General features: G+C 39.6%; 1 protein-coding gene across 4 annotated transcripts; it reads right to left on the bottom strand.

The window, feature by feature from the left end:
• Window positions 1-198: 198 nt before the first annotated feature.
• Window positions 199-21,311, bottom strand: TIMMDC1 (translocase of inner mitochondrial membrane domain containing 1). Of its 4 annotated transcripts, none has more exons than XM_070369937.1 (7): window positions 21,028-21,306; window positions 17,238-17,403; window positions 13,909-13,997; window positions 12,905-12,972; window positions 7,499-7,577; window positions 4,100-4,210; window positions 199-1,889 (listed from the first exon to the last, which is right to left on the bottom strand). In XM_070369937.1, exons 1-7 carry the CDS (start codon window positions 21,066-21,068, stop codon window positions 1,739-1,741), a joined length of 705 nt encoding a protein of 234 aa, XP_070226038.1. In that variant the 5' UTR covers window positions 21,069-21,306; the 3' UTR covers window positions 199-1,738. The 4 variants fall into 4 exon arrangements, 3 of the variants coding, with proteins under 3 accessions (XP_070226038.1, XP_070226037.1, XP_005905500.2); XM_005905438.3 differs by having other exon boundaries at window positions 209-1,889; window positions 20,875-21,304; XR_011464069.1 differs by lacking the exon at window positions 199-1,889 and adding an exon at window positions 8,091-8,236 and having other exon boundaries at window positions 20,875-21,311.
• Window positions 21,312-24,444: the final 3,133 nt, after the last annotated feature.

Raw genomic sequence — 24,444 nt, 5'->3', positions numbered from 1 at the left:
TTCATTAAGAGTCATAATCCTTGTACATGATTAAAAAAAAGTAAGAGTCAGTACAAACCTAAGAGACAGCTTATTTGTACTTTAAATAAGTTATAGTAAATTATTGCTTATTACATTTAATAAATGTGTTAAAGGAGTTATATTTTACTTTATTAATAAAATTATTTTAAAACCAACCATCTAATTTTATAATTTCCATTTGGAGGATTTAATCTATACATGGGCATGAATAAAACAATAAACTGCCAATTTGTCGGCAATTTATGAATGGGATGATTATGCTGGTGCAGAGGTTCTCATATCCTTTTAACTGCTAATATCTGTTGTTAGACAATGTCCTGTGTGCCACTGTACTGTGCTATGTCTTACACACATCATTTCACTTAGTATCTATTCTGAGATACATACTGTTTAACAGATGAGAAAACTTGAGACCTAAAGTAAAATGGGTTGGCTGTAAGTCACATGGAGGCCTCAGGGCTGAGATTCGAAGCCTGTGGTCTGCCTCCGGAGCCTACAGCTTTAGCCACTACTATAGGCTGCTTCACAAACACTGCTCATGGGAACAACCGTGTTGTCAGAGTAGGAACTAAGAGGTCTACAGATCAGAGATCAGTCGCTCAGTTGTGTCCGACTCTTTGTGACCCCATGAATCACAGCATGCCAGGCCTCCCTGTCCATTACCAACTCCCGGAGTTCACTCAGACTCACGTCCATCGAGTCAGCGATGCCATCCAGCCATCTCATCCTCTGTCGTCCCCTTCTCCTCCTGCCCCCAATACCCTCCAGCATCAGAGTCTTTTCCAATGAGTCAACTCTTAGCATGAGGTGGCCAAAGTACTGGAGTTTCAGCTTTAGCATCATTCCTTCCAAAGAAATCCCAGGGCTGATCACCTTCAGAATGGACTGGTTGGATCTCCCTGCAGTCCAAGGGACTCTCAAGAGTCTTCTCCAACACCACAGTTCAAAAGCATCAATTCTTCGGCGCTCACCCAAAGCAAAGCACTAGCAGTTTTCTCATTTCAGTACACTTGGTTCAACCATTCTGCCCTCATTTAATAAAAGTTATACTCTGCAGGGCAGCTTCTTTCCCAGGCAGCAAACTCCAGGAGCACAGAGACAGTGTATTCTGAGCAGCTCTTGTATACTACAGCAGACATACTTGTCAGCATTACTGAGTGAGAGAACAAGGTCGGGCTGTTTCTTTAATAATTCTTCTCTACTTCCTTTTTGTTAAGTTTTATTTTATTTCAAATGGCATAGAAACCATCTCTGATTTGTATTAAAACAAAATCAAACGCAACTACACATTTGGGTCCTTACTGTTTCTAGGACCCAAGGGTACAGGGGTTTCACAGATCATCTGCCTTACCTGGTTCTTTCTTCTCCTTCTCCTAGTGATCACTACAGTACTCTTTTAAAGGGCTACAAGAATAAATTTACAACCTGTAGAATTCAACTTTAATCTTTTTCGAAATCTTAATTTACTACTGTAAAATCCAGAGAAAGGAAATCTATATTGATCAATCAATGCAGATACAAGTATGTACTTAAATCTAAGGAAGAGTAAGTAAGAGTACAAGAGCCCAATTTTTGATTAAAAAAAAGCAAGAGCAAGTCATTGTGCCACTACAGATGCCAGTGCTTACATGTGTCAGCAGCCCAAGCAACTGGCATGCTTAGACATGGTGACATAGCTCTCTTCAACTCTCCACTGAATTTCAAGTCCAGAGCATGTTTAGTCTTTGTCTTGTTTATCTGTTGATGAAGGGTTTCTAGGAAGATTTAGCAGTGCTTCAATTTTCTGAGCATCATCCTCAGATTGATCTTTCTGTAAATTACTTTCAATTTCTTCAGGGAGGAGCTCAGTAAATTGTAGTCTGGCTTTCCTGTAATGAAAGTACAAGAAAGATATAGCAAGTACTGTTCTATTTTTTTGGCTTTTAGAGTTTTTCTAAGAAAGATAGTATTTATCTTATTCTCTCCTACAACTTATGAGCAAATACTTCTCCTTGCACTTCAAGTACAAGACTTTCTTCTGTCTCATAACCTGTTTCACTTAAAGCCCCTTGTAGGAGTCTCACATTACCAAAATGGACATTGCCAGGGCAGTAGCTCTGATCCTTAAGATATTCCAGAGTTCTCCCAGCAGTGAATTGCAGTTGCTAAAACATCTTGAGCTTGAGTGTGAGCCTTGGAACCAGTCTGTGCTCTTGCCCTCAGGGCCTAGGGGGATGTGAAACCCCCTGCCACTCTGTTAAATTCTGTTGACAGATCTTGTAGGACATGCACAAAGGTTGTAACATTGGTAATCTCAATACAGAGAAGTCAGGACACCACTACAGATGTATATTTACTAGGAGTTAAAATATCTAATTTTCAAATAAGAGATTGGTTCTTTTTCCAAGTCAAGTATTAGTGTCTTCCTTTCTTTAAGTGATTATCAAGGTCACCTATGACTTTCATAAGATTTGATCATTTCTATGTCTCTATGGAAAATATAGCCAGTGTTCTATATTTTCTGCTCACTAAGGCAATTTTTTAGATTCTCACTTTGTTGATTTCTCTATACTATAGTTATTTTCAAGCAAAGAAGCATACATTTTAAAAGTTCTTAACTATTTATTAACTGTCCTCAGAAATACCACATATATATTATATACATATAAATAACCTAAACACTTCTGACACTGACACAGTGACACTATTTCCTTCTGCCAAAATACTCTTTCATTTCTATAAACCCAGTTTTTTACCCATTCTTGAGGTTTTCCTTCTCTAAATAACTGATCAACTTCTCTAACTTTCTTTTTCTGGCTTCCTTTTTCTGACTGGAATACTATTCATATTTTTCCAAATGTTAATTCTTCTATAACCTCCTATATCAGATTCAAATAATCATGTACTTTCCTTACTTTTCCAACTCCTTTCTCAAAGATTCTTTTTTAAAAAAGAAGTCTCATGACACCTAAAAAACTAGAAATAAGCTAATGCTTCTATGCTTTTAACCCTCCATAATATCAAATTTTAAGCTGGCATTCAGAATTTTAAGTGCTTTATAATAGCTTCATATCTCACTCACCCTCTTACTATGGAGAAGAAGAAGGAACAAAACAAACATCACTGTGGTGTGATTCTGCCTTTACAACAGCTGAGAAAACTGATGGCTTGAAGTTAAGGAAAACATCTGTGTTCATAGAATTAATAGTCTAGCTGGTATTTAAGATTTGTTTTCAAGGTTTCACTGGCTCCAAATCAATGCTTTTTCTCCTATAGTACCTAAGTCCTTAGACAACAGATCTATAGATATTAAGAATTTCCATGTATGTCTATGTGAGTGTGTGTGTGTGTGTGTGTGTGTGTTGTGTGTGTGTAGCACAAATGGAAGTTTCAAATAAAACCAAGGGAAAAAGAAGACTTCTTATCTACCAGACTACCAAAGAAGCAGCAGCAGATGTCATCTTAGTGGGCAGGAAGCAGAACCATGAGAATCATTTGTACCAAAGCGCTAGACGGCAGACTATTACGATGATCTTACAAAGAATAACAGGAAGTTGGCCATCACTGGATCCCAGGGAGAGACTTATATGAACAAGCGATAGTCTGCATCTTTCTCAGTAGCATCTAGTCTGTGAACAGCCACTATATGCACCTAACACCTATTGAAGCCACAGCAAGAAGTATAATAATTAAATGTGGAGACCTAACATGCTATGTAATGTTCATAGACATACGTGTAAACAAGGATATCACCTTTTAAGTAAAGCCAAGTAAAACTCACTCACTGCTATTCATTTCATTTCCTTTATATAATTTCCAATGCAGTCACAAACATAGGAAAAAAAAAAATATGCAACCAAATAAGATTTATAACATTTAACTTAAAAAAAAAAAGTGTCTAAGGAAAGGTTCTCATTTAGTATCTTTCTTTTTTCCATTCTCCTTAATTAAAAATATTAAAGACCAAGTAGGGTACCAAGTGAAAGACTCAGTAAAAAGAAAGTCTTTGACTTGAGCAGCAATTTAGAGTACCTGTTTCAGAAAGCATCAGTCTGGGGACACAAAAGCCCAAACAATCCAGTCTTAACACACTCCTTACCGTTCTTCCAGTTTCAGCTCCTGGAATGCTTTTCGATCCTTCTGTTTTCTCTCCTGAACTGTTTCACCACAGTACATCTGAAGTGCCATCAACAGACTTCCTATAGGAGTGCTGAGGAGGAGGCAGAGGGGACATTCAGAAGAAAGAGCCGTGAGACCATGCAGAATGAGAGTCTCTGCTCAGGCACGAGGAACACTAACCAGACCACTGTCTCACTGACAGGTGCAGGGACGTCTGACAGTTAAAGCATCCTTGTCAGATAAAAAATATTAAGATAATTTCCTTCCTGGTCCGAACAACAGGAAAAACAATCATTGCAACATCCTAAATTTAACTGGTATAAAAACAACAGGTCTATAAATTGGCTCTTTTTTTTTTTAATCATGAAAGATAAATAAACTAGTAAAAAATATATTTATAAGTTCTAGTTAGCAGCTTTATATTGAAGGTTTCTCAGAAAGGAAATTCATACCAGGAATGGTACCAGACCCTGTAAGGGGCAAGAAATGTGAAGGGTACTTTTGGTTGGGAGAAGGATGCTACTGGCTTTAGGTGTTGCAGCTGCCAAAATATCCTAAAATTCAAGAGTCTGGCACAACTGTCTCACCCAGAATGCCAATAGTTACTCACTGAGAAAATGACTTACATAACAATTATCACAGTAATGATGAGGGTTTTGTTCATATTTTCAAAGAGAAGGGAGTTTTTGACTCTGATACAACTTAAATTCTTTACTTAACATTGTAACCACATTTAAAAAATTATTTTTGCTATGTGGAAATGTTTGTTGATGATGAATGGATAAACAAAATATGGAACTGTATATACAATGGAATGTTATACTGTCCCAAAAAGGAAGGTCCTGTCACATGGATGAAACTAGAGGACACTATGCTTAGCGAAATATGCCAGTTACTAAAGGAAAAATACATGATTTCACTAATATGCATTACTCAGAGTAGCCAAAATCACAGAAACAGGAAGTAGAAAGGTGGTTGCCAAAGGCTGTGTGGGGATGGGGGAAGGGAGCACAGTGTTTAATGGGTACGGAGTTTCAGGTCTGCAAGACAAAGACGTTCTAGAGGCCTGTTGCACAACAACGTGAATACAGTTAACACTACTGAACTGTACACTTAAAAGTGGTTAAGATGGTGATTTTTATGTTATGTGTGTTTTTTAACCACAATAAAAACCTATTTTTGCACCTAATTTCAACAATTTTCCCCTTCAAACCAAGTTGGTATATTAACAAGAAAACAAAAATGTCAGCAACAGATCATCACATGATGAATTTTAACACAAATTTGGAAGGTGAGGGAGAACTCTTCTTTCTATTCAGGTGAATGCCAACTAATAAAGACAGAAGAAATGACAAAACTAGCAAATTAACATTTTGTAACCAGTTATATATTAAATAATAACTGATTACATTAGGGATTATCAATGGATCATTAAAACCACTAAAAGATGGCTGGAGGGTAGATAATTCACACTACCTCATCCCACAGATTACTTATTAAACACAATGGAAAAAGATAACTTTGCAGTGGCGAAATTTAATAGATACCAAATCTGCTAGGCAGAATTCTAAAACGGTCCCCCCAAATTTCCTACCCTAATTTCTCAAATATGAATATATGATAAGAAATTATGCCCATGATTAAATTATGTTATGTAGCAAAGTGGATTTTGCAGATGTAACTAAGGTCACTGATCAGTTGAATGAGTTAATCAAAGAGGAGATTACCTGTGTGAACCATCTGAATACAGAGTTTTTTCCAGTTGGTGGCAGAATGGAAGTCAGAGAGATTCAAAGTATGAGAAGGATTCAACATGCTGGCTGTTGGTTTGAACATGGAGAGGGCATGGAGAAGGAATGTGGATGTCTCTAGGAACAAGGTGGTCCCTGATAGCCACCCAGGAAACAGGGAATTCAGACCTACAGCCACAACGGTTCTGTCAACAATCTGAATTTTATGGAAACAAATTCTTCCCACAGAGCCTCCAGGTAAGAGCCTGCCTGACCAACACCTTGATTTTAGCCTTGTGAAATACTAAGAAGAGAACCCATCTGAGCCCATCCAGACTTCCGACCTACAGGAAAGTGATATAATAAATGGGTAGTGAAGCTTCTTAGTGTGTGGTTAATCTGTTACACAGCAACAGAAAACTAATATATCAAGTTACTTCACTTACAAGGGGTGACATAATATGCCTCTTGACACACACTGAGAAGGACACAACTTCGCCTATGTTGTAATCTTGATGAAAACGTTAAACCTAAATCTAATCATGAGGGGATAATCAAACAAAACTGAGAAATATTCTGGGGGAAAAACAGGCGTGGAACTAGTCTAGCTTAAAGGAACCTAAAGAGATATAACAACAAAATACAATTTAATCCTGGATTCTACAAAATTATATATTATACACACACACACACACAGAGCATTACTGTAATAACAGGAATTCTGAATATGGACTTTATCTTAAATAGTATTGAATCAATGGTAAATCATTTATTGTGATAATTGTACTGTGAAATCATTGGAGAATATTCTTTCTCCTCGGAAATACATGCTGACGTATTTAGGGCTGAAGAATTGTGAGGTCTCAAATATTTCAAATGGTTCAAACAAAAAGAAATATACACATGTCCCACACAAATACTGAGAAAGAGAAAACAAATATGGAAAAATGTGAACAACTGGTGAATCTAAGTGAAGGTTATATGGGTGTTCAACATACTAATTACCTCAACTTTTCTACAGGTTTGAAATGTTTCAAAGTAAAAAGTTGGAGAAGAAAAGTCTTAAAATTTATTAAACTAAATAAACAAACCTAACCTCATTTTTTTTTAATGTGCTTGTTAGCCATTTCTTATTCCTTTTTCTTACTCTTTATAAGTATCTTTGTTCAAACCTCAGTTTCAGGTGTTAATGATATTTAAACAGTTTTTACCCAGTGAAGACCAGAAGTAAAATCAACAACTGGGATACAATCAGAACTGGACAATCAAAGCTACTACCAATACAAGACTGTGCTGTGCTGTGCTTAGTCGCTCAGTCATGTCCAACTCTTTTGTGATTCCAAGAACTGCAGCCCACCAGGCTCCTCTATCCATGGGGATTCTCCAGGCAAGAATACTGGAATGGGTTGCCAAGCCCTCCTCAAAGGGATCTTTCCAACACAGGGATTGAACCCTGGTCTCTTGCACGGCAGGCAGATTTTTTACTGACTGAGCCACCAGGGAAGCTCAATACAAGACTAGAGATCTTTCATGGGATTAAATCCTCTAAGGATTAAATTTGTTCTTTAGAAATGATTCAGATTTTTAACAGGCAAGGCATTAATGAATTAATTAATGTTATATTAGAGTCAAAATATGTTAATACCTACCCCAGCAAGGCTCCAATTATGCCACCAGCTACTAGGCCATGCAGGCCTAAGTTTATTCTAAAAAGACTTCCTGTGATAGCTATTTTAAAAGAAACAAAAAGCAGTATCAAATCATTTTTAAACACCAGAGTTCCATTTGAACATGTTTCTTCTATAAGGACATAAATCTCCAAGTAAGCTTTTTGAACCCAACATCAATATATCACCACAACCTAGACTTCCCATACGGCCAGCTTCTCATCCACTCTGCAAGTTCAAAGGCAGAAAGGTCCCTTAAACAAACAGAACTGCTCAGTCGGTTCTATGGACCCAGCTTCTTCTCATTCTGCTTTTTTGCCAACCTCACCTTAAAAATCTGTTATTTCTTCACTTCTACCTCTTTTAGTTCTTCCTGCTTTAAGGAAAGTTTTCTCCAAATAAACAATAAAAATCTTCACTAGCCACTTGCAGGTCATGTCTTCCCCCAGCTTCGCCCTTTCTTTTTTTTTGGACACGCTGCCCGGCATGTGGAATCTTAGTTCCCCAACCAGGGATAGAACCCATGCCTCCTACAGTAGAAAGGCCATGCCACCAGGGAAGCCCTCAGCCTCACCGGCTCTGTGCTGCTTAGCATCACCTCTCCAGCAGACCTGCAAGTGGGCAGTTGGCCGACACTGCCACCTGGTGGCTGGAGCATAGGTCCTTTTTCCTCACCACCGAGACCGTACACCCAAGATGTCCATTCATTTTCCTCTTTCACTATGCACAAAACAACAAATGCCATTTCAGGTGGTAACATGTTTAAACATTAACATCTGAGGTTTATATTTCTTATTTAAGTATAATATATTCATTTTTTAACTTTTCTATTTCATGATTTTTCTCTATCTTTCAACAGTGTAACTATTATGTGTCTAGGTGTGAATCTTTTCACATTTATTCTTCCTGGAGTTTGTTGAGATTCTTGGATGTGTAGATTAATGTTTTTCATCAAATTTGGGAAGTCTGTGGCCATAATTTCTTAAAATTCTTTTTCTTCCCTTTTTTCCCTTTCCTCTCCATTATTCATATTCTTGGAAAAGACCCTAATGCTGGGAAGGATTGGGGGCAGGAGGAGAAGGGGACGAAAGGATGAGATGGCTGGATGGCATCGCCGACTCGATGGACATGGGTTTGGGTAGACTCCGGGAGTTGGTGAAGGACAGGGAACCCTGGCGTGCTGCTGTTCTTGGGATCGCAGAGTCGGACATGACTGGCCGACTGGACTGCACTGAACTGATTGTGTCTCACAGATCTCTGAGGCTCTATTCATTTGTCTTCATTTTTTAAAATTCTGTCCTTCATAAAAGATAACCTATATCAATCTATCTTCAAGTTCATTGATTCTCCCATGCTCTCTCAAACTGGCTGTTGAGGGCCTTCTCTCCAGTGAATTTTTAATTTCCATTACTGTATTTATCAACTCCAGAATATTCATTTGACTCTTAAAAATAATTTCTATCTTTAGTGATATATTCTGTTTGATAACTATCATCGCATTTTAATTATTGTAAACGCTTGAAGTCTTCTGTCTGCTACTTGGAGCTGGAGTATCTTCCTATAGGGGCATGGCTGTGGTTCTTTGCTATAGTGATTTGCCTGGACCAAGTCTGTGGAGTCTTAGTCTTCTTGTTTAGTAGAGTGCAGCCAGTAGAGGTCTCTGTTCAGTTTTTACTTTTATTTCTGGCTTCCTAGGAATCACACTAGCTTGGCAGACAGCCAGTACACATTTTAAGCCAGTAAGGCTGTCACCTTTTGTCAGTGGATCTGTCTGTGGCTTGAAGAACGCACTCAAGGTTTAGGCAGTTTATAAATCTTCTGGCTTTTACTTTCTGTGTTCATGAGGCCTCACAATAAAGCAGATAAGCAGCTTGCTAGAGCCCTTACCAGTCTCTCCTGAGTGTGCTTACACAGGTAACTTTCCGGAGTTCTGGGGATTAGTAGGTTCTTAATGAAGTCTCCGTTGGCTTTCTGGTTCTCTGGATGTCTTTGGTAGAATTCTACCTCATCCACTAATTGACCGCTTGCCCCGAACACCACCAAAACCTCCAGTTAGCTGTGTGATGTTGTTCTTTCCTAAGTGTTTGCTATTGTTTTCAGCAACACCCTTAGGCATAGAATTTTCTGTGCTCTGCTCCAAATCAAGTCAGTCATCTCCAACTTTAGTATTGGTCTTCCCAGCCTGCCCTGCACTTGTGGAACTTCTGTATCATGGAGCTGGGCATTAGGTGGGAGCAGCCTCAGGCTGAAACACTACAGACTCCCATTGTTCTTATCAAGATTTAGTAGAAATTCTTAAATAAATGCTTCTCAATTTGTTATGTGCCCTTGCTCAGTTCCAGGATCTTTAAGGGGTTGTTTTTGATAATTTTGTCCAATTTTATTATTACTTTTGGAGGAAAGGATTTGCCAAGCTCTCTGGTTATTGAAAATACTTTTATAAGTGTTCAAACAAATACCAACTAATAGTGGTGAGGGAAGATGTCCTTACCTGATTCCAACTTCAGGATAATTTTTTTTTTAATTTTAGTGTTATATTATTTATTTTAATGTTGGTTGCTGGTTTAAGATAAAAATATATTTTCTACCATACATATTTTCTATTCTTATTTTAATAATATTTACATTCAATCAAGAAACCTTTACTCTACCCTGCTATATATCAAACAATTGTGACATAAAAGGCAAACACTTTCTCTGAATTTCAGAGAGTTGTCTAGTAGGGAAGCAAAACAAGTAAGCTGCTACAACACAGTGTTATAAATGCTTTGATAAAACTGTTCACAGTGAATTATGAGAACACAGGGGAAAGATACGCAAGATAGGAAACTGGGAGCTAGGAGAACCCTCTGAGGAAGCCGAAGCAGACAGATGAACTCAACCTTGAAAGACATGTGTTAAGTATGGAGCTGAATAAAATTAGTTATGGGAGTGGAAAGGTGGATTCAAGCAAGAATTCTTGTAATACAAGAATATGCTGGGTTTGAGAAATCAAAGTAGATTATAAGGCTCATGCAAGAGTGGTAAGTGGAGGTCAGGTCAAGAATCGACCTTAAAAAAAAAAAATCGACCTTAGTGTGATGGGAAACTAAGGAAGAATCTGAAGCAGAAAAGTGCTAAAATCATACTCATGTTTCAAAAAAAGTCAGATAACAGTAGAGGTTTGAAGCAAACCAAGATGAAAAACAGCGAAAACCTGCAGTAGCAGTGGGAAAAGAGGAGGTGAGCGAGTCCAAATATTTAAGAAATAAGACTGACAGAATGAGAAGTTCGGAAAGGGGACATAAAGGGCAGAACCACATCATTAATTGATTTCCAGTTTTGGAATTTAACAGAGTAGATGACAAAAAACATATAGCAGGAGTAGACAGGAGCAAGTGAGGGCAGAAACACAAGAGTTTTCTTTGTATATAGGCACTATAGAATATCCATGTAAAATTTTTCACAAGTTAAAACAGGGCAAGTTCTAGCTGCTCCAATGCTATTAATACCTATTTCTCATTTCATGTTTTTAAATGTTTTCATTAAAATGTTAAGCTCAAATTATGTATATGTGTGTTTGCCTGTGTATTAACAGAAAAAGAGAGAGTGCACCTAAAACAAAGAGCATATGTGATAAAGCAAACGGGCTAAAATGTTAATAACTGGGAATTCCCTGGCGGTCTAGGGCATAGGTCTCTGCACTTTTACTGCCAATAGCCTGGGTTCAGTCTCTAGTCAGGTAACTAAGATTCCACATGCTTTGCAGCCAGAGGTGGGTGGTTGTTGTTATTCAGTCGCTCAGTCATGTCCAGCTCTTTGCAACTCCATGGACTGCAGCACACCATGTTCTTCACTATCTCCCGGAGTTTGTTCAAACTCATGTTCACTGAATCGTGATGCCATCCAACCATCTCATAGTCTGTTGTCCCCTTCTCCTCCTGCCTTCAATCTTTCCCAGCATCAGGGTCTTTTCCAATGAGTTGGCTCTTCACATCAGGTGGCCAAAATACTGGAGCTTCAGCTTCAGCATCAGTCCTTCCAATGAATATTTAGGACTGATTAACTTTAGGATTGACTGATTTGCTCTCCCTGCCGTCCAAGAGACTCTGAAGAGTCTTCTCCAGCACCACAGTTCAAAAGCATCAATTCTTCGGCGCTCAGCCTTCTTTATTGTCCAACTCTCATATCCATACACGACTACTGGAAAAACCACAGCTTTGACTACACAGACCTTTGCTGGCAAAGTGATTCTGCTTCTTTTCAATACACTGTCCAGTTTTGTCATAGCTTTTCTTCCAAGGAGCAAGCGTCTTTCAATTTCATGGCTGCAGTCACCATCTGCAGTAATTTTGGGAGCCCAAGAAAATAAAGTCTGTCACTTCAGCCTAATGGCACAAAGTGAAGAGGAACTAAAGAGTCTCTTGATGAAGGTGAAAGAGGAGAGTGAAAAAACTGGCTTAAAACTCAACATTCAAAAACTAAGATCATGGCATCTGGTTCCATCACTTCATGGCAAATTGATGGGGAAAAAAATAGAAACAGGATAGGCATGGGGTGGGGAGCTTAAAAAAGTTCTTAACAATAACAGAATCTTTGTACTAAAGGATACTGCTCATGGTGCTCCTGTATTACTTTTATTTTTGCAACTTTCTATAAGCCTGAAGTTATTTCCAAACAAAAAGTAAAAAGCTGTTATGTGAAGTATATGCATTTTTCTTATGTGAGGGAATATACATGAATTAGTAAATGTTTGCATCTAAATGGCAGTTAACTTCATTTACATTTCGGTAGATGTACTGGATTTGTACTAGAAATGTAATGAAAATATTCAACACTTTTAAAAAATGTTCATTTTAAAAAGGGCATGTCTACCAGAGGCAGAGCACTTTAAAACAAAATCTAATTTCGTATCATAAAAAATCTGGCTCCTCTCTACTTCACCTCACAATTCTCTCAAGCCACTCCCCCGCATTCACTATGTTGCAGTCATATTATCCTACATTTGAGAAACCTTAGAGCCTTCACCCTTGATGTTACCCCTGCTTAGGCGACTCTTCTCTGCAAGGCCTGCTCTTTTCCATTCTTCAGCTATCAGCTTAAATGTCACTTCCTTAGAAATCAATCAGTCTGTCCACATTAGATCTTACCTCCCCACCTATTTTTTATCATAGCAACCTGTTTTATCCCATACACATTAGATGATAAAACTCAATGAAGGCAAAGACTTTTTTCTGTTTTTGTTCACTAAGTATACCAAAGACCAAGCATATTTTCCATATATCTTGCATTAATGTTAAATGAGATATGATGAGAAGCCAACCAAAGAATTCAGTAGCCATGACTTATAAGTCCTTACATGTTTCCTAAACCACATTTGAGATTGAAATATGAACAAAAATGTCTTACCTCCTGCAATGACAAAATGGCTTAAGGCATTTTTATTTCGGTAAACGTTTAGACCAGTGTTCACTGTACTATGAAGAAGAAAACAAAATTTAAAGCATATCTCAATTACCTTCTTGACTTTAACTTTTTCACTAAAGTGATACGTGTTAGTTTAGACGAGCTTACTATGTCAATCCCTGGTTCCAGCAGGCTCCTTCAGTGTGTTTCAGATTGCTATAATATGCCAGTAAGCAACAGAAAAGTAAAGTAAAGTTCTGCAGAATTCCTCTCATTTAGCAACCCTGTATCTATTTTGATACTAGCTGGCAGGCCTTCATGTGCACGCGTGCTCAGTTGTGCAAGGTGCTCAGTCATGTCTAACACTTTGCAACCTCATAGAAAGCAATGGCACCCCACTCCAGTACTCTTGCCCGGAAAATCCCATGGATGGAGGAGCCTGGTAGGCTGCAGTCCGTGGGGTCGCTCAGAGTCGGATACGACTGAGCGACTTCACTTTCACTTTTCACTTTCCTGCATTGGAGAAGGAAATGGCAACCCACTCCAGTGTTCTTGCCTGGAGAATCCCACGGACGGGGGAGCCTGGTGGGCTGCCATCTATGGGGTTGCACAGAGTCGGACACAACTGAAGCTACTTAGCAGCAGCAGCAGACTATACCTCTCCAGGCTCCTTCTGTCCATGGAGTTTTCCAGGTAAGAATACTGCAATGGATTGCTTCCTCCTCCTCCAGGGGAATTTTCCCAACCCAAGGATCAAACCCACATCTCTGGCAACAGCAGGCAGAATCTCTACCACTGTGCCACCAGAGAAGCCTGGCAGACCATCATCATCCATTGACACAAAACTACAGCTGGACGAATCTTTTGCATAAATAGGTAACAGTTCTTAAGAAAAAGGTATCATAGATCACTTTTATATGGGTCTTTAGATTTTATAATTCCATTTGTTAAAACAATGTGCTCCTCAAAGAATACCTAAAATCCTTTATGAGATTCAGAGAACTTACTTGAATATAGTCACAAACATGGCCGTTCTCCAACTCCAGCGCCAGCCATACCGGATGAAGCCTCGTGTAGCAGCACGATGGGCAGATTGCTAAAGTTAATAAAAAGGCTGTGAGGTTCCAAGACACCTTGATACTTTCTCTATTCTAAAACTATGGTGGAGGAATGTCAACTAGGAAATAGGTAGGAACACCTAAATAGATAGAAACAATAGAAAATCTCTAGAAATATCATTCTTCAATTACTGAAACTTAAATGTACCAGGTGCACTCTATTCTATCACAGGGTATAAAAGGAACTAAGAAATGCAGTGTCAACCAAGTAATTCATCAATTAAATAGCAACTAAGAATCTAAATGACAAATACTATGACAGATATAAAATCAGTATTCAGTTCAGTTCAGTTTAGTCGCTCAGTCGTGTCTGACTCTTTGCGACCCCACGAATTGCAGCACGCCAGGCCTCCATGTCCATCACCAACTCCCGGAGTTCACGCAAACTCATGTCCGTCAAGTCAGTGATGCCATCCAGCCATCTCATCCTCTGTCATCCCCTCCTCCTCCTGACCCCAATCCCTCCCAGCATCAGAGTCTTTTCCAATGAGTCAACTCGTCGCATGAGGTGGCCAAAGTACTGGAGTTTCAGCTTTAGCCTCAGTCCTTCCAAAATCAGTATTAGACATGCTTTTTTTTTTCAAGAAATTGTGGGGAAAAGAAAAAACAGAAAATAAAGAAGGAACACTGAGTAAACTATAAATGGTAAGGATTAAAGTAATACAGATATGCACGAGAGGAAGAAAGGAAGGAAAAAAACCTAATCTTTACTGACCACCTTCTACGTAAAAGTTGCTAACATATTACCTCATTTAATCTTTACAACATTTTCTTCAAGCAGGTGTTAAAAGGCATAAAGAGGAAGTTTCTAATCAAGATCACTCAGCCAATAAAGAATAAAGTCAGAATTGGAAGTTAGGTTGTCTGTTTCCACCGCTCATTTTCATTAACCACCATGAAGCAAGTCTGGCATAATATTGTGAGGGTAAAGCCTAGATTTTTAAAGAATGTGACAGAATCCCTAGATGTAGTCTTAACTACTATATGATACTGGGCAAGTCAAAACCTCTCTGAAAGGTATCAGCGCAAATTCATGGCTTTTAGTAAATAGGTAGACAAATATAGAAACAGAGATATATGTATGAAAGTGTATATAAATCACACACATACATTTCCTAGCTCTATCTGCCTAGACACCATCATACCTCAGTAGCAATGAGCATGCCTAGCCCCAGATCTTGGTTTTTAAATATCATTTTCTTTTTGCCACTTTATTTTTTTTAATTGAAGGATAATTGCTTTATAGAATTTTGTGGTTTTCTGTCATACATCAACAAGAATTAGCCATAGTACACCCATGTCCCCTCCCTCCCAAACCTCCTTCCCCATCCCACTCTTCTAGATTGTCACAGAGCCCCTATTTGAGTTCCCTGAGTCATTTAAATATCATTTTAAAAGAAACAAGGCTGGTGCTTGAAAAGATGAACCAGAAAAACCATGCTGCGCCCCAAAGTAAAGATGTGCTCAAAGACTAACGTGGACGTCATCAAAAGGACACAGGAGCTGGCTTGAAGAGATTCCAACAGTCTAAATCGACGCCAAGTATCAAAATAAATGATGATAATAATGGATTATAAAACCATAGAATAACGTAAAAGCCAACAAGTCCACACTGAATAAATTATAAATGGATAAACGGACAGATAAAAGCTCTTCCTTACAGCAGAATACTAACCAATAAATATACACGGACGATGGAATTACAAAATTACAAAATGGCTGTTTGGTTACCACCACAGTAATAACTATTTTAGGAAAGAGTCAGCACTGAACACTGAAACCAGGGGGTGAAAAATTGATGAAAAATAGGATATTTGCAGAGTCTCAAAGTATCTAGTAAGTATTCCTAAGATACTTATTAACCACAAAGGGAAAAACTCAATAATTTTATAGTGGATAAACATGGCAGGGAACATCTTAACTAAGTGATTAAAGTATCCCCAGTAGAGGGACAAATAGGTATCTCATGCTTCTTATCATTACTTACTGGGAAGGATACAGTATCAATTGTAGGGTATTCCTGTGAAAACACTTAAGTGAAATTTAATCACAAGAAAACATCAAATGTCCAAATTGTGGGACATTCTACAATACAAAATAAAGGCCCAAGTCTTAAAAAATACTGAGGTCATGAAAGTCAAAGAACAATAGAAAAACTGTTCCAAATTAATGGAGACTGACTAGAGAGGCACAACAGGCAAATTCAACATCTGATCCAATACTAGATCCTGGACCAGAAAAACAAATTTTAATAACTTGTTTACTTTAAAAATAACGTTAGTGGGACAATGAGCAAAATTTAATAAAGTCCACTGATAAGATAATAGTACTCTATCAGTATTAACATCCTGAACTGCATAATAATATTGTGGTTATGTAAGAAAATGTCTTTGTTTTTTAGGAAATGTATGCTGAAGCACTCACCATGTCTAAAACATACTTCCAAGCAGTTCACAAAAAAATAACAGCATGCCTTATACAGAGATAATAAGAAAGCAAATGTGGTAAAATGTTAACATTTGCGGAATCTGACTGAAAGGTGTACAGGAATTCTTTGTACAGTCAGTCCTCTGTATCCCCAGATTTGGAACCTGAGGAAGTGGAACCATGGATATGAAAGACGTATGGTACTACGGTTTTTTTTAAATAAAAGACTTGCGCATTTGTGGATTTTGGTATCCACAGGAGTCCTGGAACCAATCGCTCTTGGACATTATAGGACACTGGCACTACTTTTGCAACTTTAAAAACTTGACACAATTAAAAAAAAAAACACACAAATTTTAAAAAACAAAAAATTCTGAGCCATAACTTCCTCACTAGGACAACAGAACTGATGTACAGATGAAAGATACAGCAAATGAGTCAGCACTCAACAAACTGTAAAGCTCTAAATGTTAATGATTATTTTAGTGTGAGCTAGTGTACTGCATACAGGCTTTGTGAATAGGATAAATACACTACAGCTGAGCCTTGATGATTTATCAGGAGATTAGAAATATATTTCAGAAAGTAGAGCCATGGTGGTGATCGATTCTAGTAAGAAAAGTGGTCTCACAAAGTTTGAGTATGCACGCTAGCATTAGCACTTCCATTGTTGCTGAGAACAGACTGTTTCCTGAATCTTCTCAACCCTACTACCTAACTAGATGATTAAATATAAAGTGAGCAGCTAAAACTGGCATGCCCCCAAACACTATTAGAACACCAGTACGTACCACAGCATCGAGCTGGTTGTGGTAAACTTCTGCTTGGCTCTGCTCAATGTAGCGCTGTTTAGCGTGAATAAATGCTGGTATTCCCCCATATGCCCAGCCGATGATGCCTGCTGAAATTGCTGCCTTGTAAATGTCCTGAAGTTCTTTTGAAGTTCTCTGCCGTTCACTAAAACATCAAAAAGACAATGTTGTTTGGGATTAGTTTATGGATACTGCTCTCCAAAAGACAGTTTGATCAGAATCGTCCCAAATGCTAAACAGGACTTAAATTTTCATGATGGGCAGAACCAATTAAATCTTCTGATGAATTAAATAATTATATTACAAGTAGCTCAAATCTCAGTCAAACTGTCAGAAGTTAGATTAGTAGTTATTCTTGGGAAGGCAGTGACAGAGAAGGGGCACAAGGGGGAGCTTCTGGGACACTGTTAACAGTCTCTTAGGGCTGGATACAGACCTATGTTTAGTGAAAAGTCACTGACAGGTATACTTATGCACATTTTTCTAGGTGCATATTTTATTTATACTGCAATAAAAAGGTTTTTTAAAGGGTTATTTTATTTGATGACTCTTACAGCTATACTATATCCCTGGAAACAGAAAGAATTTGTAAACTGGATGCAGAATTAACAATTACCTTTTTGAATTTTTAGATAACTTTTGGAAATTATAAAAACTTATGAGATTTTAGGACAATGTATGCAAGAATGAATACCTATACATAAAAAAACCCAAATTTTATCTTTCTGAATATTTAATTTTTATGTCATGCTCAGATGGGCCTGTACTGTCTATTGAAGACCACTGAATGAGAAAGCTCATGATGCAGTGGGCAGCACAGACCAACCTAAAATAAACGGAAAAGCTACCATTTCATTCAATCTATTAATCTCAAAAGCATTAGAAACTAGAAGCTATGTTGCAGCTTCCAAGATGTCCTCTGGAAATTGCTCTAACAAACAGCTAAGTTTGTAAGTGTTTAGTTACTAGAAGTAATGGCCCTCCTATGTAAGTAAACTACTGAATATTAATTTTTTACAAACTACTAACTTGTTTTCTTCTGAGACTGTACAAGTGTTTATCTAATTCTAATTCTATATAATTTATCTAATTCTAACAACCACATTTCTGAAATCAGAATCAGTGAGTTCTTATAGTTCCCACATATACAAGAGAGAAACCTAAATAAAATTTCTTAAGAAACGAATTCTTATATCAATAGGAAAAACTGCTATAATCTAAACTTTATATTTTATCTTATATAATGAATCAAACCAAAAACATTTACACAAAAAGTGGGAGAACTCGGAAAAGAGAAAATGAAAAAAGAGCTTAAGATTTAACAAGCCAGGAAATGCATACAATATCCTCTTTTTCATCCTCTGAAAAATTCCATGACATAGCAATATTTTTTCTTCATAATATCAACAGACACTCTATGAAGTTACATGACTGGGCCTAAGAACTAATGAATGGTAAACAAACAGGGAAAAGTGGTGGAAAGGACCTAGACTGTAAGTAGCAACAATGGGGTTGTAGTTCTGGTTCTGTCATCCACTGCTAAGTGACCTACAGGTAGATCACAATCATTCTGAACCTTGGTTTCCTCACCCATGACATGGAGGGGACAATGAAAGTTATATTAAATTATCTTTCAAGTTTCCTTCAGCTCCAACATTCTGTGGTTTATAAAGCTGATCAAAATAACCTTTTTCAAATGAATTTGAGTCAGTTCTAGTGAGGTGGATGAACTTAGAGCCTGTTATACAGAGTGAAGTTAAGTCACAAAAACGAGTATCATACATTAATGCATATACATGGAATCTAGAAAAATGGTACTGATGAACCTATTTGTAGGTCAGGAATAGAGATTCAGACAGAGAGAACAGACTTACAGACACAGCAGGGGCAGGTGAGGGTGGGAAGAATTGATATACATACATTATATATAATGTATATAAAGAATTGAAATATATACATTAGCATATGTAAAGTGAACAGATAGCTAATGGGAAGCTGCTGTGTAACACAGGGAGCTCAACCTGGTGCTCTGTGACAACTTACATACACGGGATGGGGTGGGAGATTGGAAGGGGAGGTTCAAGAGGAAGGGAACCTATGGCTGATTCATGTTGCTGTATGGCAGAAACTAACACAACATTGTAAAGCAACTATTTCCAATTAAAAATAAATAAATCAACAAAAATAAACCTTTTCTGTTGTGTACTACATAGGATCGTTCACAAGTATCTCAAATAAATTTGGAACGACCAATGGAAGGGCGGCCTCATTATCTTTAAAATAAGATGATGAAATCTAAAGAAAGTAATTAAATACAATTCTACTGGCTCCCCTGCTCTATTTCAGCAACATAATAAAGCTTCAGTGTTAATTTAACCAGTTGATACTACAGTGTAGTATATGGGAAGTTCAGTTCAGTTCAGTCGCTCAGTCGTGTCCGACTCTTTGCCACCCCATGAATTGCAGCAGGCCAGGCCTCCCTGTCCATCCGGAGAAGGCAATGGCACCCTACTCCCGTACTCTTGCCTGGAAAATTCCATGGACGGAGGAGCCTGGTAGGCTCCAGTCCATAGGGTCGCTAAGAGTCGGGCACGACTGAGCAACTTCACTTTCACTTTTCACTTTCATGCATTGGAGAAGGAAATGGCAACCCACTCCAGTATTCTTGCCTGGAGAATCCCAGGGACAGAGGAGCCTGGTGGGCTGCCGTCTATGGGGTCACACAGAGTCAGACACGACTGAAGCGACTTAGCAGCAGCAGCAGCAGCAGCAGGCCTCCCTGTCCATCAGTATATGGTAAAGTACTTCATAAAAAGGGAAAACTTTTCACCGGTAAGTGAGGAATAAAAATGATGAAATTAATTATCCTGAGTTTTCCATTAAAGTTAATTCAATTGAAAGGGTTATCATTTATTCTGACACCGCTTTACTTGTGAATCCAGCTAATATCTTTGCAACAACAGTTGCTACTATTTTTTTATACATTCCTTATTTGGCAGAGTAAAAATTTTAACAACTGTGTTCTCTCTCCAACCTTCATTTTTGTGGCAGGAAGGAGGGCTACTGTTCAAAAAGCATCAGAAGCATACTTGTGAATCCAGCTAATATCTTTGCAACAACAGTTGCTACTATTTTTTTAATACATTCCTTATTTGGCACAGTAAAAATTTTAACAACTGTGTTCTCTCTCCAACCTCCATTTTTGTGGCGGGGAAGAGGGCTACTGTTCAAGAAGCATCAGAATCTGTGATCAAGTGATACACGAATAAGAATACTGGAGTCCTCCAGATGTTGGTTCTAGGGTCACTAAATAGCTTACTCTAATTTTTCTAATTTGTAAAGTCAGGGGATTATATTAAAGACTATGTTTAGACTCCCTAAACATTCCTAAAACTTCTTATTTTCAGTTAGTCTCACCCTCTCCATCTGAAAACCGGCCTGTCAATCAACAGAACTATCAAATAGCAATGTTAGGATACAAGCTTGAGGTACATTATATTAAACTCCAAATCCCGCAAAAGTAAATCACACCACTCTGGGGTCCTTCGCCCCAGATGACCCAGGCTGCAGGTCACCTCCTTTGTAGCCCCTCCCCACAGACCGAAGGCACGTTTACTCTTTGACAAACAGCTCCCGGAGGCGGTCCCATCCGGATTCCGGGTACTGGGGTTCTGAGACGAAGGAAGACAGTTCCTGGTCCTCTACAAGAGCCTTGGGATCGGCTGCCACAGCTGCGGCAGCAAAGACCCGAGGAAAAGGTCTCAGCGACCTGCAGAGGAAGCTCCGCGGGGCCGGCGGCCGCGCCTCCATGACCCTCTCCGAACCTGTCGACAGACACTCGCTTGGGCGCTTAGGAGGCCAAGGCCTCACGAAGTGCGGTGGGGGATGAGCGAGGGTAACTGCAAGAAGGAATGGGAGAGTATCTTTACACTAGTCCCGAGTTAAATTGCAGCCGTATCCGTCGACACACCGCTTGACACACAGGCCCTCGGTGCCAAGCCTAACTTTGGAGGTACTATGACACACGAGACAGGAAGTCCCTCCCCAACGAGAGCAAAGGCTGCGAGACTGGGCAAAGCCGGAACCGGAGCCGAACACACTTCCGGCTGGGGGCGGGACGGTGTCAGGCCAGCCCCCGGAAATGAGGTAATGGCAAGGAGCCAAGCTCAGCGCAGTCTGACTTCCGGTGCCGTCCTTCTCACCCTTCTGTGACAGGGAAACACGGTGGCAGGTAGATTGCAGGCGGGAGGATGTGGTCTTACGCTGAAGTGAAAGTGGCTCAGTCGTATCCGACTCTTTGCGACCCTATGGACTGTAGAGTTCATGGAATTTTCCAGGCCAGAATACTGGAGTGGGTAGCCTTTCCCTTTCCCAGGGGATCTTCCCAACCCAAGGATTGAACCCACGTCTCCCGCATTGCGGGCTGATTCTTTTACCAGCTGGGCCACAAGGGAACTGGAGTGGGTAGCCTCTCGGACTCGAACCAGGGTCTCCTGCATTGCAGGCGGATTCTTAACCAACTGAGCTATCAGGGAAGCCATTTAAAACAGCAGAATGCCGTGAAGAAGAAAAAGTGCGGTATTCATTACAAGCGGAGTACGGAAAGGGGAAGGCAGTTTGGGCAAATGCATCCTAACCTACTCTGTCACAGACTCCCAGGCTGGACGGGGTTCATTCTGGTTTTCAGAAAAGACCGAGGCATTGAAGAGGAGTATTGGTGCTGGGTGCCCCGAGATCTCCAGAACACTTTTTAAAAGAAAAACGCTCTGGGCTCCAGAAGATAGGTTTTACTCCCCTTAGTTTATATGGCTACTGTTTCTCAAAAGGCAGGACACTTTCTGGAATTTCTACCAGGTGTTGACTTAATAGTTATAATAGCAATAATATCCCGCCACTAGTTTTCATTAACATATACTTCAAAGTATCGGATCAGATCAGATCAGTCGCTCAGTCGTGTCCGACTCTTTGCAACCCCATGAATCGCAGCACGCCAGGCCTCCCTGTCCATCACCAACTCCCGGAGTTCACTCAGACTCACGTCCATCGAGTCAGTGATGCCATCCAGCCATCTCATCCTCTGTCGTCCCCTTCTCCTGCCCCCATCAAAGTATAGTTCTTATTAAAATGTACACATTTGAAGTATTCTCAAACTGGTTTGTGTTATTTCATTTAAGCTCTGCCAGCAATCAAACGTCGGAGAAGGCAATGGCACCCTACTCCAGTACTCTTGCCTGGAAAATCCCATGGACGGAGAAGCCTGGTAGGCTGCAGTCCATGGGGTTGCTAAGAGTCAGACATGACTGAGCAACTTCACTTTTACTTTTCACTTTAATGCATTGGAGAAGGAAATGGCAACCCACTCCAGTGTTCTTGCCTAGAGAATCCCAGGGACGGGGGAGCCTGGTGGGCTGCCGTCCATGGGGTCACACACAGTCGGATACGACTGAAGTGACTTAGCAGTAGCAGTAGCAGCAATCAAACATACGTATTCTCCTTGCCAATCCTTACTCATCCTTATTCCTTTCTAGGTTTAAGTCTAAACTGTTACACTCTTTAGTGAGATAAGGTAAATAGATTTCTGGAATTTGACATCTGGAATTCTATATATAGGGCGCTGGGAACTGACTGATAACAGTGACTAGCTGAGTAAGTCGCGGCGCCAGGAAGATCTCTGGTGTCTGGGAGACGGGATTAGATTCAGTTCCCATCATAGCATTTACTACATTGCATCATGATTTCCTATTTACTGTGTGTCTCAGTAGACTAACTTTGAGGTTGGGGATCATGTATGTGCATTTCTGTATCTCCAGTACCTACACTCACATGTCTTTGAATCTAGACTTCAGATCCCTTGACTCCTGGCTCTGGCTGCAGATTGCTGCCTAACCCATACAGGCAGAGGTGGGCACCATATAAAGTCCCAAGGCGAAAGCTCAAGGAAATGGCTGTGCAATCTTTCTAGTCTACATGTGGAAAATCTAAATGCTTAAGATGACTCCATAATCATTCTGGGATGAGGAGGACTTTGAATTGGAGGGTGGGAGTGTGGGCAGGTATTACTGAAATCATTTATATACAACTTAAATGCTCCCTCACTACCTTATAGATACAAATGAGATTAACAGGCAAATATTGCTAAAGCCATAGCTGCCTTCTCATTTGGGTAACTAAGCCTCTTTTTTAAGGTTCCCTTTGTCATCTGATCACTCAAGAAGTCTCCAGATCCTAGGCCTGCTCACACTGTTGCTGCTATTCCACCTCAGCTCCTCAGACTACTTGTCACTCTCCTACTCTCCTGCTGCTCCAAGCCCTTGGGGTTTACCTTCCTTTCCTGTTGTTCAGTTGCTAAGTCGTGTCTGACTGTGACCCCACAGACTGTAGCACGCCAGGCTTCCAAGTCCTTCACTATCTCCCTGAGTTTGCTCAAACTCATGTCCGTTGACTTGGTGATGCCATCCAACCATCTCATCCTCTTTTGTCCCCTTCTCTTTACCTTCCTTTACCACTATGGAAATACTCTCCCTTTTCTGTGGTCTGTTTTTTCTAAGGGTCTCAGAGCAACATTAAACCAAAACGTGTTATTCAATTCACTTGGACCACTCTGTTTCACATTTAGCTTGCTCCTCCCCAGGGTATACCTTTGCCACTAGAGTAAAGGCATCAGAAAAAGTTCAGTGCAGTCACCACACTGCCTGGAACCACCACTCTTCTACCCTCAGACCTCTTGCTGATTTCTGCATATAGAACTCAATAGCCTCTTGCCCCATCATGAGCTTTCCCAGGTGTCAGGTTCCCTTTCCTTCCTAGGTTCTCTAGGTACTGCCCTTGCTACATAAATTACATTGTGTATGATATGAACTGTTACCACAGGGAAAGAGAATAAACTTTCACAATTCCAAGGACCATTTAACCTTCAAAGTGTAACTCAATTTTTACCTCCATGAAGTTTCCAATCTGCATCAGACAGACATGTCTTCTACCTTTAAACTTCAAATCCACATTGTCTTTATGAATAATTGGCCTTATGATTAAGGCCTCATATCCCCTTAATCACCTTCTGCCTATGCAGCCTCTCATACTGTTGTTTCTACTATGTCATCTCAACTAGAGAGCTGCTTCATGCTAGGGAGCCTGGTGTAAACATTTTCTTATCTCCCACTGTTTGTACACAGTAAATGCTCAAGTA

The sequence above is a fragment of the Bos mutus genome, chromosome 1 (genome assembly GCF_027580195.1).
Source record: "Bos mutus isolate GX-2022 chromosome 1, NWIPB_WYAK_1.1, whole genome shotgun sequence".
Lineage (NCBI taxonomy): Eukaryota > Metazoa > Chordata > Mammalia > Artiodactyla > Bovidae > Bos > Bos mutus.
This window is presented reverse-complemented; position numbering and strand designations above follow the sequence as displayed.

What these genes read in the sequence shown, in the direction of transcription:
- TIMMDC1 (XM_005905438.3), bottom strand. Translation starts at nt 21,068, where the DNA reads ATGGAGGCGCGGCCGCCGGCCCCGCGGAGCTTCCTCTGCAGGTCGCTG. An exon ending in ACAACCAGCTCGATGCTGTG is followed by an intron (nt 13,998 to 17,237) that starts GTACGTACTGGT and finishes TATTAACTTTAG; the next exon opens with CAATCTGCCCATCGTGCTGC. An exon ending in CCATTTTGTCATTGCAGGAG is followed by an intron (nt 7,578 to 12,904) that starts GTAAGACATTTT and finishes CTTTTAAAATAG; the next exon opens with CTATCACAGGAAGTCTTTTT.